The sequence below is a fragment of the Rutidosis leptorrhynchoides genome, chromosome 3 (genome assembly GCF_046630445.1).
Source record: "Rutidosis leptorrhynchoides isolate AG116_Rl617_1_P2 chromosome 3, CSIRO_AGI_Rlap_v1, whole genome shotgun sequence".
NCBI lineage: Eukaryota > Viridiplantae > Streptophyta > Magnoliopsida > Asterales > Asteraceae > Rutidosis > Rutidosis leptorrhynchoides.
Window position 1 is genome coordinate 402,773,890 of NC_092335.1, and position 13,427 is coordinate 402,787,316.

Genomic DNA, 13,427 nt, shown 5'->3' on the forward strand with positions numbered 1-13,427 from the left:
TCGTGAATCGTCGGGGTTAGTCAAAGGGCAACTGAATTCATATTAATAGTTCAAAGGTCGAATGGATGCATGAATACAGTTCAAAGTTTATGAGACTTTAACATTACAACTTTTGCTTATCATGTCGGAAACTTATTAAGATTAAGTTTAAATTTGGTCGGAAATTCCCGGGTCATCACATGAGAAACAGTTTGCGGGTCCAGAAATTGTGCAGCAGACTGCGGAAAAAGTGGCTATTGCACGTGAAAAGCTGAAAGCTGCTAGAGATCGACAAAAGATGTATGTAGATCCTCGTCGACGACCAGTGACATTTACCGTGGGTGAACGTGTGTATTTAAAAGTGTCACCATGGAAGGGTGTAATTCGGTTCGGCAAACGAGGAAAACTAGCTCCAAGGTACATTGGTCCTTTTAGAATTCATCAAGTGCTAAATGATCAAACCGTAGTGTTAGATCTTCCTCCAGAGTTAGCTGGTATTCATGACACGTTCAACATCTGCTATATTCGTAAGTGTAAAGTGGACGATGAAAATCAAATTCTTCCGCTTCAAGATCTGAAAGTAGATTCAAGTAAGAAATTGGTAGAAGAACCAGTGAGGATCGTCGATAAAAAAGTGACTAAGTTACGTAAAAAGCAGATTCCCATGGTGCGTGTGGAATGGAAGCATAGTTTATGCACCAATCTGACATGGGAGACCGAGGAGTTGATGACCTCTAAATACCCTCATCTGTTTAACTGTGACCAGATTTCGAAGACGAAATCTTTTTAAGGGGGTAAATTTGTAACACCCTAGTTATGGGCCTAAATGAAATAGGTATATTGTGTTATTTTATTATTATAATTTAAATATGATATTTAAATTATGAGTAATTAATATGATTTAATTATAAGGAGGGAAATAATAAATTATGAGTTGATAATTTATTATGTGACTAAATTAATGTACTCATGACAATGGTCACAGAAAATATATGTTTGAGTGATTTGGACCTTGTTAGGACTGCTTAACGAGGTACGTTGTGTTTTAGATAACGGATAAAACACCTCTATATTTAATTGAGGAGGTTACCCTCCTATTAAGTATTCCGTATGTATCTATTATATTTATGTCTGTATTCTATTTCACTTGTATAACCCAAGTTAACTACCGACACAAACACTGTTACTACCAAATATCTAACCTTTGATCTTAAAATTAATTAAAGCTTTTTGGATGGGAATTGTTTTCGTGATCCAGACAGAAAAACCAAGGTATATATAATATTTTTTCAATTAGATTTAATCTTGTTATTTGAGTGAGTTTCGTGACTTTTATGAAACTTGATTAACTACTTGAATCTTGATATTTAGATTCAAAAACTTGATTGATATTTTATAATTGATTTGTTGGATTAACAGTAAACAAGAAAGTGGAGATACATACGGCTAGATTCTTGTGTAATTAAATGGGGTTTTAGTAGTTTTGATAATTATAGGGTTGTGATCAAATCTTGTGGTTTGATGTGTTTATGCTTAAACTGAATTTGGTTATAGTTCTATATATTATATACATGATTCGGGTATACTTGATTTGTGTTAAATTTGCATAAATGGTGATTTAAATTTTAGGGTTCATGTTTGTATAAATTGGGGATTTTGGTACTTTGATCCTAAATCTTGTGTATAAGTATTAAATCTTAGTGATTTTGAGTAAGGAATATGTGTATATATGCTTTGTGAATATTTTCTGTTAAATGTGAAGCGCGATTCAACACTTGAACACTATACTAACTTGAGATATTTTGTGATGATTCTCAGGTGATAGACGAAAAGGTGAAGACTCTGTGATATAAGACAACTGAGTGCTTGTGCTTCCAGGTGAGTGAGATTATCTTTATGGATGTGATTATATAGTGACAAGTATAGTGATTCGTGCCTTGCTTACAATTAGACTGTGTAATGAGTCTGTGACCAGTGTTGTGACTATATGTGATTGTGTGCGCACCCAGTGCTAACGTCGAGGGTGAATTCCGGCGTCACGTCGATGGTGTTCCCGACGTAAGAGGTCAATGCTATTTACCTTGGTGTCGGGTAGTAGTATTAGGTCCAAGCGTTACTGATTGGTGGTATAGTGTGAATGACGAGTGCATCACGTCTGGAAGACTATACTAGTGACTCAGTACTGTGGACTATTGGTATATTCGAGCTTGATCAGCTATGGGTTGTCGGTCCTCTTGTTTATGGCTTTAAGTGATTAGTGACCAGTGCCTTTAAGTTGTGCTTGATGCTTATAGTGATGTCCACTTAGATATTGTCATTCACTTAGCGATATGCTAATTCCCCCACAGTGTTTTGCTCTGCAGATATAGATTAGCAGCTTTTGGTAGGTTTTGCAAGGCAAGTGAAGATGTTTGACACAGTGTATAACTCTGATGTTTTGTAATAATCTATAAGGTCAACTGGTTTGTATTCATAACGTAACACCTGTGATTTCGTGTAATCATATTACTATGTAGTAATATATGATGTGTAAACTTTGAAGTCTTCCGCTGTGAGTGTTTAAAAAAAATGTGTATGTAAAAATTATGGTGTTACAATATTATACACCAAACAGCCAGAAACCGATTATCTCGATGCAGCTTTGATTACTATAATGCAGATCCATTTAACAGAACCCGAGGGGGACATACTTTTGTTTTTAACTGGTAACGAAGAAATCGACCGCGCTTGCCAGTATTTATTTGAGAGAATGAAAGGATTAGGTAATTATGTTCCTGAGTTGATCGTATTACCGGTTTATAGTGGCGTACCTAGTGAGATGCAATCCAGGGTTTTCGAACCCGCACCACCAGGGAAGAGAAAGGTGGTCGTCGCAACTAATGTAGCTGAAGCTTCGTTGACGATTGACGGGATATTTTACATCGTTGATCCGGGTTTCGTTAAGCAAAATGTGTATGACGCGAAACAAGGTGTTAATTCGCTTGTCGTTACTCCAATATCTCAGGCATCGGCTAGTCAACGGGCTAGCCGCGCAGGACGTACGGGGCCGGAAAATGTTATAGACTATACACTGAAAGTGCGTTTAATAATCAAATGCCGCCTACTTCGATTCCAGAAATACAAAGGATGAATCTTGGATCGATAACGTTAAATTTTAAAGCGATTGGGATAGATGATTTGATGTCGTTCGATTTCATGGACCCACTGTCTCCTCAAACGGTGTTTTCTGCTCTTGAACATCTCTACAATCTTCAAGCTCTTGACAAAGAAGGACTTTTAACGAAATTTGGTAGTAAAATGGCAGAATTACCCCTCGAACCTCCGATGTCTAGGTGCTGTTTGTTTTTTAAGATGTTTTTGTCTGAAGATCTGCGAACCACATCTGTAGATAATATGTACTCTGAAGGTCTGTAAATTGAACAACGAAGACTGTTTGTTTTTTTGTCTGCAACAGTCGATCTACAATTTATGTAACTTTGTTATTTTATCGAATAATTTAATTACTGAACTAATATAAATTTAAAAACATTAAAATTTAAAATATTTCATCCTAGAAAAAAAAAATCATTTGATTGAACTTTCAACATTTCTTTTTTTAACACAGATACATAATACAGTAGCTCAACATCCTATTTATCCTATATATACATACATGTCTTATATATACATACAACAGCTCAATTTATGTAATTTTGTCTTACCTAATTACTCCGTACAAACTATTACGGAGTACAAACATCTCGCCCATATACATACATTTATCTTATCTATATCGTTACAGTAGATAATATCGTAAGCAACTCCAAAGACCTTGATTTTTCTCATTTACTTTAATTACTTCATTTTTTTTCATTTAGCATTTCGTTGCACATATATCAATTATTCAGTGGAGGTTAGTTTAGTTCAAATTAATTCGAAGTTGAGTTAAATTGAGAGATAAGGATGGTGTATTGGTCATATCCTTACCAGAAATTGAATGGTTTTGTTTTCTATTTTAGATCGCCATGGGGTAGTGCAGCTAAGGATGGTTCGAATGGGTGTGGTGTGGCCAGAGGTGGTTTTGCCACGACCGGAGTTGGTGAATCTGCCGCCGCCGGAAGTGGTGGTTATGCCGCCGCCGGAAGTGGTTGTTATGCCTTCGCCGGAGGTGGTGTCTAGTTAGGTTGGGAGAGGTGGGCAGGTAGGTGAGGAAAGATTGAGAGAAGTGATAACTGATAAGGTATTAAAGAGAGATAAAATGTCTTATAAAATAAGAAGCTATATTCTAGAGCCGCACATTAGAAGACATTTGAAGATGTTATTATTACTTATGTCTTCACAAAAACAAACCATCTTAGATGAAAATGTCTGCCTGCCCGCAGACATAAGACATTATAAGGTCTTCAACTAGAAAAACAAACACCACCAAAATGTCTTATAAAATAAGAAGCTATATTCTAGAGCTGCACATTAGAAGACATTTGAAGATGTTATTATTGCTAATGTCTTCAGAAAAACAAACCATCTTAAATGAAAATGTCTGCCCGCCCGCAGACATAAGACATTATAAGGTCTTCAACTAGAAAAACAAACACCACCTAAGATGCTGATTGCTAGCGTTGACTTGGGTTGTAGTGATGAGATATTGACCATAATTGCGATTATTACGGTAGGAAACATATTTTACAGACCTAGGGATAAAGAAGGCGAAGCAGATGAAAGAAAAGCCAATTTGTTTCAATCTGAAGGAGATCATTTAACTTTGCTTGCTGTTTACTAAGCTTGGAAAGCCAATAACTTTTTGGTGCAATGGTGTTTCGAGAATTTTGTTCAGCCGAGATCGCTTAAGATGGCGCGCGATGTCAGAAACCGACTTCTATTCATTATGGACAAGTATGTTCTCTTTGCTTTGTTTACGTTAATTATTACTTGTATACTAGTATATATTTATACGACGATTGTTTCTGATTTTATGTCCAAATGTGAAAACTATAATAGTTGTACTAGTTAGTTTCTTATACATTCCGGTTATTTGACCTGTAGTTTTAGGTTCTTTGCTTTTGGTTACTGGGTCTATTTGGTAACTTCAAAAAGACTGGTTAAAGTGGGAACTAGCCAAGGTTGCAAATATCGCTACTCGGAAGTGAAATGTTTTTTCAGTTTTTCTTTAAAAATATAGTACTCCGTAAGTGTTATGCTCGGGTGGGGGAAATACTTGTCAGGACTTTTTAGGGAGTTCTCGGATGTCGACTAAGTTTGTCTTTGACCGATTTATGCTCAATTCCGACTGATTTTCCGAGTAATCCTTGTGCTTTGTCCAAGTTTTAAGCAATTTTCCGAGTAATCTCGAGTTTTGGTCGAGTTTGACCAAGTTTTGATCGAGTTTGACCAAGTTTAAATGAGTTATGTGAACTTTTTTTTAATATGATATGGTCACTAGTTTATGTGCTGACCCACCACTTGTAATCCGATTAGGTATAAATTGGATGTTGTGAGTGCCGGGAACAACTTTACCAAGATAGGAAAGGCAATTACAGCCGGGTATTTCTTCCATGCTGCGTCGAGGGACCGACAAGAGGGATATCGTACGATAGTTGAGAACAAACTGGTTTACATACACCCAACTAGTGGAACTGGCACCACGGTTCTTTAAAGAATACATGCGTGAGGTCACTGCTGTAGATCCAAAATGGCTTGTGGAACTGGCACCACGGTTCTTTAAAGGTATAACAAACAAAATTGGTAGCGTTTGAGCAAACGACAGACGTGATCAATTGCTTATTCTGGATCGCGCCTTGTTACACACAGTTATGTGTTTTTGATTTGTTGGTAACTTTGTGATATGTAAATTAATCTTTTATTAATCACATCATGTTATGATTGCATTATATATTGGAGATTGGGTTCCTAAGCAATGCTAAGTTTTCAAATCTTATGTTTTTATCATGCATTGTTTCTTTCAAGTTGCATTAGTTGATATCCCGAATTTTTTTTTTGTAAAAAAGTAAAAAACAACTAATATTAGGCTTGACCAGTACGGATGCTGCAACATGTACAATTCATATTGCACAAACACAAAAGCACATGACTTGGAAGGTTCATTTGATTTTGTTAAATAAATTGAAAATGAGGTGTTCAACTTTAATCGAATCATATGTGATCTTTTATTACATATACGGTATACCCCATAGTCATGTGTGATTATAGCTTAAATGACTCTGATCACAGCCTTAATGACCTGACCTATTCTCTGTTTCGTACAAGTCGCATCCCATTAATTTATCGTTTATTTCACAAAAAAATATATTTAGAGGAGGTGATCGTTCGTTTTTGTGAGAAACCACTAGGTTGATATGAACTAGGTTGATATGATGGATATTAATGGTTAAGAATGAATTGGGTTATTTGGTGATGAGAAAATGAATGCTAGTGTAGTAGTGTAGTATGTTATGATTAAAGTTCTTGAGTTTGCGGTATGCTTGCCAAATTTTATTGCAAGTTGTTAAGAGTAGACTGTACTTGATACAACAACAACAACAAAACCCAATACTACATGAGTGGTCTACGGGGGAGGTGATATGTAGACAATCATTCCTCTATCCGAGAATAAAGACAAGTCATTTCTCCAACCAGAGTGAAACACTCTCAAAAGTAGAGAAAATCATCCCTCTCTTTATTCGACGGATAAAGAGATTGCTTCCGAGAGGACCTCCAGCCTTTAAGTAGGAAAAAGTTTTTTTAAAAAATAAAAAAAACTAAAATAAAAATAATAATAGACGCCATGAAAATGGTAGAATCAAATTTCCATGGGTTTTAAATCCTGCCTGGAATTTAATTTAGGCTCTAAGAGTCAGTCAAGTCGCCAATAAATCGACGATTGATGTCGACTAAATAGAGCCGTATGGACTGTACTTGATGTAAATTGTAAATTACTATAATTTATTTACTTATTTCCTTGAAAAGCATAATAACATATTATGGATCCGAATATCAACAAATAAAATCGATACAATAGAAAACTCAAACCTTGGCAATAACAAGCGACTAAACATCCGATAGGAAAGAATGCCCAGTATACTACTTGAGCCGAGTGATCACAGGTCCGGGGACAAGGTACTCAGTTGTGGAAGGGCACTGCCTCACATTAGTCTTTGTTACTCAGAAGTTGCGTCACTACTTCATGTCCTTCACAGTTCATATTGTGACAAGATGTGACCCAATCAAACACTTAATGTCTCGAGCTTTACTCATAACTCATAGGGAGAGCTGCTCGGCGGTTCCTCACTCTAGCAGGCTATGACATGAAATGTGTAACTCCCAACGCAATTAAAAGTAAAGCCTTAGTTGATTTGCTTGCCCATTTCCCGAGTGGAGAATATGAATATGCACCTCCATCAGAGCAGAACTCTCAGCTGCAGTATTGGAGGAAGCCAACAAATTTCAGAAAACTTGCCTCCAATGTCAATTCAACATCGAGACCCAAGTAAAACGGCTCCACCAACAACGTGGAAAACGCATTTTGCAAAAAAAACAAAACTAGTCTAAATGGGATGCTAGTATTCAGGACCCAGGTCCGACCGCCTGCACCTCGGTATGGTATAAGGTTCGGATCTCTGTAATGCGGTTCGGGTTTCCTGCCCAAAAGCGCGTGCGTGCATGGTAAATGAGAGTATTCGATGCCAACAACTTGCCTTTCAAAAAAAAAAAAAAAAAAAAACTAGTCTAAGTATGTCAAACGAAGGAACCTCAAACGACCGATTTCACTAAAACGCATAAATAAGCACAACAAACAAAACATACAGTTATAACAAGCGGCGACTGTTGGGAGAACGTTGACCATCATCGCACTGTAAGACCAAGCATCCCGAGCCATCTTAACGAGAGGCCAAACCTGCAAAAGACCGGATCAACCCCGGATTGGACAAGATCTACAATAGGGAGATCGTCGTCTGGTCCAAAGCCGAAGGCGTCACTAAAAAGGCGGGGACCTAATACACAACCATGGAAGCAGATGACTCCTAACAATCCAACATCCACAAACGTCAACACCTCAAAGTCAACGTCCTCCGGCCACCTATAGTGGCCACCACCAACTGGGTACTGGACCACAACATCTACCAAAGAACAAGTACCACATCCATCGTTGGCCACCTCCAACAATCGTTTTTGATAAATCGCCCGAACCCGCCTTTCTTTCTTTGCCAGGAGGGTAGGTTGATGTTCAATGTACCGCTTGCGTTGCCTATGTGAAGCAAATCCAGAAAAAGATTTCGAGCACATCTGGTCAAAGTATATATTGTCTTTAAAACCTGGTAATGTGCACTCCATGTGACAAGAAAACGCAAGGAAGAGGTGGTGGAGGTGCCATCCTCCATCCTCCTTGCCTCAAAATTTATCATTATCATCATTATACTCCTTGTCGTTGTCCTTATCATCCCTATCATCGTTTCTTTATGGCGGTTATTGTTATTGTCATTATCTTTTTATGATAGGACATATTTAATATATTCAGTTCGTGTTGTCTAAAATTAAATGTTATTTTGTATTTGAACAAATGAAAATTGATTTTAGTGGATATCTATAACTTTTATCGGTTAAAAGAGAAATTATTAAGTTTCTTAAAATTTTGTTAATCTTTAAAGGTGACACTTAAAATTGTTAAAATGATATTTATTACGGAGTATTGATTAAAAAATACGTAATTAAAAAATACGTAGTACACAGTTTGCAATTAGATAGAGAGAAAAAAAAAAAAACAAGGTTGAGGGTGTTGGCTGCAAACAGTATGATAGTTGAAGGTCACATTCTAAATTGTTTTTTTGTTGATCACTTTTGTGTTTGTGGACTTGAGTTGGCTTGTTTTTGCTTATTTTTCAACCAACTCCAACTTAAGTCGGTGCAAGTATCTCTGTCTCCCCTGTTTCAGTCCCACTTCAAACGTTTTTCTATCACCATTAGTAGATCCATTCCAGATCCAAGGTAATTCACTTCCTAAATCATCGTTTAACATCAAATATTTTCAATCGGCTTATTGTATTGTATCCTTTTATGATACAGAATATAGAAAAATTGATTAGATACAATAATAATAATAATAATATATAATAAATGAAAGAAGCCAATTCTACTACAGATCCAATTGGGCAAAACCTGATTAAACTCATAAGTAATGTTTGTTTCTCTGTATTTGTATTCATCGTTCTTGTAATTACTGTAATTGCAATCACATACCAACCACCTGATCCATGGGAATCATCTAGAGCTTTAACTAGGGTTTTCACCAATCTAGAAAATGCTACTTTCCAAATCGATACCTCGGTCTTAAAAACAGGGGAAGATGTTGGGATGGCACCAGCTGCAGCCCCTGCTGATGCTGATGTTGTGGCTAGTGATTTGCAAAACGACGATATTATCGTCAAATCGGAAGACAATGTTGTCAATTCTAGCTTGAGTTCGGGTACTTGTGATGATTCTAGACCGGTAAATTGTTCTGACCGAGGTGTTTTGATGGCTATTAAGAGGTTTAATATGAAACATTTTAAGTCGATTGTGTTTCTAGAGTATCAGTTGCCGGTAAATGGCTCGAATCCGAATGAGTGTGATGTGACGTGGCGGTTCAGGAATCGGAAAGAGAAGTCGTGGAGACGGTATAGAGATTTTAGGAGGTTTACGATTGGGTATACGGATACTTGCGGGTATAAAATAGTAGGGGCGAAAGGATGGCATTCGGGTGTGAATGCACGTCGTACTAGGAGTAGATATAATGGTACTAGAGGCGGCGAAAAGGCTAGGGTTTCTGCGTCTTATCGTGATGATGAAATCAATGATACAATCCCGGTTTTGGGTTCGGATCGTGCGTTTAGGAATGGGAAGTATTTGTATTACTCGCGTGGAGGAGATTATTGTAAGAATATGAATCATTACATTTGGAGTTTTTTGTGTGCACTTGGTGAAGCACAATATTTGAATCGTACGTTCGTTATGGATTTGAGTCTTTGTTTGGCGTCGAGTTATACGTCAAGTGGTAAAGATGAAGAAGGAAAGGATTTTAGATTTTATTTTGATTTTGAGCATTTGAAAGAAACAGCGTCGATTGTAGAAGAAGACGAGTTTTTAAAAGATTGGAAAAAATGGGAGAAGAATAATAAGAAAAAAATCCCGGTGAGAAAAGTTCCGACGTATAAGGTTACACCGATGCAATTAAAGAAAGATAAGAGTACGATTATTTGGCGACAATTTGATACACCCGAGCCCGAGAATTATTGGTACCGAGTTTGTGAAAGTAGAGCTGCAAATTACATTCAAAGGCCGTGGCATAAATTGTGGAAATCGAAAAGATTGATGAACATAGTTTCGGAAATTAGCGGGCAAATGGATTGGGATTTTGATGCCGTTCATGTAATTCGAGGAGAAAAAGCGCAAAATAAAGAATTGTGGCCTCATCTTGATGAAGATACATCTCCCGACGCTTTAGTTGCAAAGCTTCAAGGTGTTATACAGCCATGGAGGAACTTGTATATTGCAACTAACGAGCCGTTTTATAATTACTTTGACCGATTAAGATCACATTATAAGGTTCATTTGCTTGATGATTATAAGGAATTATGGGGAAATACAAGTGAATGGTATAATGAGACGAGTGTTTTAAATGGAAAGCCGGTTGAGTTTGATGGTTATATGCGAGTAGCGGTTGATACCGAGGTGCTTTACAGGGCAAAGACACAAGTTGAGACATTTAACAACTTGACTAGTGACTGCAAGGATGGTATAAATACGTGTTGACCAGGTTAGTGTTATCCTATGTTTCGTTTCTTATGTTCAGTTTGCTTCAAATGTGTTATGTTGCATGAGTAGATTATATAAGATTAATACATAAAGTGGTTTGATTTGAGGATGCAAAAATGATTAGTCATGCATTGCCAATATCTAAAGGTGGCCAACTGGACTGGTTTGGTAAAGAATTTGATTCAATATCTAAAGGTGGCCAACTGGACTGGTTTGGTAAAGAATTTGATTCAAAATGGATACTTTTTTTTGGGATTGAAGCGGGGTTGGCTTAGGTGGATGTTGAACACCTTTTGTCGGAACTTTTTTACTTCCGTAAGGATAATATGTCGGTCGTGTATGATTACGAAAATTATATTACTCCTTTTGTCCTAAATTAAGTATCAACTGATAAAAAGCACGTGGTTTCTATGAACTACAATCAAAACTCTGTACCATCAATACAATTTTATTTACCTAGCTAAAGGTTTTTCATTGGTTGAATTTAAATTGAACAATTAATTTGGGGCATCTCAAAATGAAATGTGGTCACCTAATTTGAGTTCCTAATGAGTTTTTAAAGAATAATCTAGTTCTTTTTTTTTTTTAAAAAAAAAACTAGGTTTGGGAGGTTTAATATGTTAAAATTACACATCGAGGACTTTCAAACAGTTTTCTGTTACCTCTTTGATTTGTTAAAGACACAAGATAATCTGAATAAATCTATCATAAGTAAAACCTAAAGTAAGTAAAATAGGTTGAATTTGCCACCTCTATCTATATATTATCTAGTCAAAAGAAAAAATATAACCACCGAGGCATTTGCCTGAGTGGTATCGCGGTGGTGTTTAACACCCTCGCCGGGTAAGAGGTCCAGGGTTCGAACCTGGCTTCTGAATGACCAAATTAAACATGGACTGAAATAGGCTCCATTGAGGTCAGCCCAAAGGGAAGGTTTTACCGACCCGATCCGGGACTAAGGTCCGGCCCGCCTGCCCCTCGGGATGGTTTAAGGGTTCGGATCCCTGTGATCGTGGTTCGGGTTTCCTGCCCGAACGTGTGTGTGTGTGCAAATGATGACTAGGCTTCGGTCCGGACTGATGCAATCTTGCCGTTCAAAAAAAAAAAAAAAAAAAAAGAAAAAATATAGATTTGGGTGTCGATGTATCTTTGTATATGATCAATGGCGTATCTACATAATAACGAATGGTGTTTGGTGACACCACTAGTTTGGGATTTTTTTTTATATAGTGCTCTTCAAATTGTGTAGGACACATTAAATTTAAGGGTAATTTAAGGGTGTTGATCCGTACACAACCATTTTTTATTCATACACAACTACACATGCTTTACAGTGTTGTACTGTACAACATCATAAAGTGTTTATGCTTGTGTGTGGATAAAAAATGGTTGTGTACATATCACTACCCTGAATTTAATTACATAGGACCCCTTAAATTTTTGAGTTTTATGGTTTTGGAGTTAAATAGCCACTAAAGTATCATTAAAATGATATTAGTTTTGAAAAGAAACTCATGACCAATTTAAATTTTCATCCAAGATTTGCCAATGTATGTGATGTACCTTTGTAATCTCGATTGAAGTCGAAGGTTAAACCTAAACTAATCTTTTTATCATTGCTGATTGACACGTGTCAATTTTAATACACTGATAAGCTTATTTTCCTTGTTAAAGTGTTTGTGGACTATTGTTTGATTTTTATTTTTTTCATTAATTTTTTTTTTTTTTTTTGGCAAAATAATAATGACATAAAATGAAGTCTTTTCATCTTTTCATCAATCGATGAAAAAGAAGATCAAATTGTTTGATTTATTTTCCTTGTTAAAGTGTTTGTGGACTATTGTTTGATATGCCACTAAGTTAGTGAACCATTATGAGGCTCGCTTTTTTTATATTGATCATTACTAAGTGAAAGGGCTTAATCCTATTTTGACTTTAACAATGGTTTCTTTGAAACTAAGAACCAACTATGCACGTTCTATATTGACTTGTTCGTTTGTGGCCTAGGAGGGCATCTGTCGCGATCTGAGACTACAATGAAAATGAAAGATGCGCATACCCGGGAAAAGCTGAAAGCATCTTGTAAATTTGTTTTGTTCATTTGTTTATTATATTTCTGCTAGAGTTTATAGTACTAGATATCATGAAAGAACAGTTTCGTGTCGGAAGTTGATTTGTGTTGAAACATTTGTGATTCAATTTGGCATACATTCCATGTAACAGTTGGTTAGGAGTATGAAGATTTGAAGTTGACATTATATATTCAATAAAATGACATTTGTTAGTAGCTCATGTAGTTATCTGTCTATATTATATGCATGTTTTAAAGTGCAATTTTCATATATTTAGCAATGTTGAAATAAATGAGATTGGGTTTGGCTTTAGAGAGACAATATGATATATTCTTTTGGATGCAAATCGTGTAAACTAGTCCAGACTGGCCCGCGCGTTGTGGCGGGGGCTTTCGGCCTGCGTATTCATATTTAACGTAGCGTTGTGTATTTACAGAGAGGAACACGGCCCATGTGTTAAGCGCCGTGTTAGATGTCGTTGTGTTAAGCGTTTTTTAAAAAGTATCCGTTTCGAACGTAGTTAGTTTTGTTTTGTTCAATAAATTTTTCCGAGTGTAATGGTGCTGTCGGAAAAATTTAATTCGCGGCGAACAGAAAGAAATGTATTGGAGA

General features: G+C 36.6%; 1 protein-coding gene and 1 pseudogene across 2 annotated transcripts; both read left to right on the forward strand.

Moving 5' to 3' along the window:
• LOC139901370 (probable pre-mRNA-splicing factor ATP-dependent RNA helicase DEAH5) overlaps positions 1–7,621 on the forward strand; it is a 77,746-nt pseudogene extending 70,125 nt beyond the window's left edge.
• Positions 7,622–8,936: 1,315 nt separating this feature from the next.
• On the forward strand, positions 8,937–13,010 carry LOC139897738 (uncharacterized). 2 transcript variants are annotated; one of them, XM_071880431.1, is made up of 2 exons: positions 8,937–10,744; positions 12,754–13,010. In XM_071880431.1, the coding sequence occupies exon 1, from the start codon at positions 9,067–9,069 to the stop codon at positions 10,738–10,740; it is 1,674 nt and encodes a 557-aa protein (XP_071736532.1). In that variant the 5' UTR covers positions 8,937–9,066; the 3' UTR covers positions 10,741–10,744; positions 12,754–13,010. The 2 variants fall into 2 exon arrangements, with proteins under 2 accessions (XP_071736532.1, XP_071736531.1); XM_071880430.1 differs by having other exon boundaries at positions 8,938–10,744; positions 12,751–13,010.
• The last annotated feature ends 417 nt before the right edge of the window (positions 13,011–13,427 follow it).

Excerpts from the sequence above, each read along its gene's own strand:
- LOC139897738 (XM_071880431.1), top strand. The coding sequence starts at position 9,067 with ATGAAAGAAGCCAATTCTACTACAGATCCAATTGGGCAAAACCTGATT.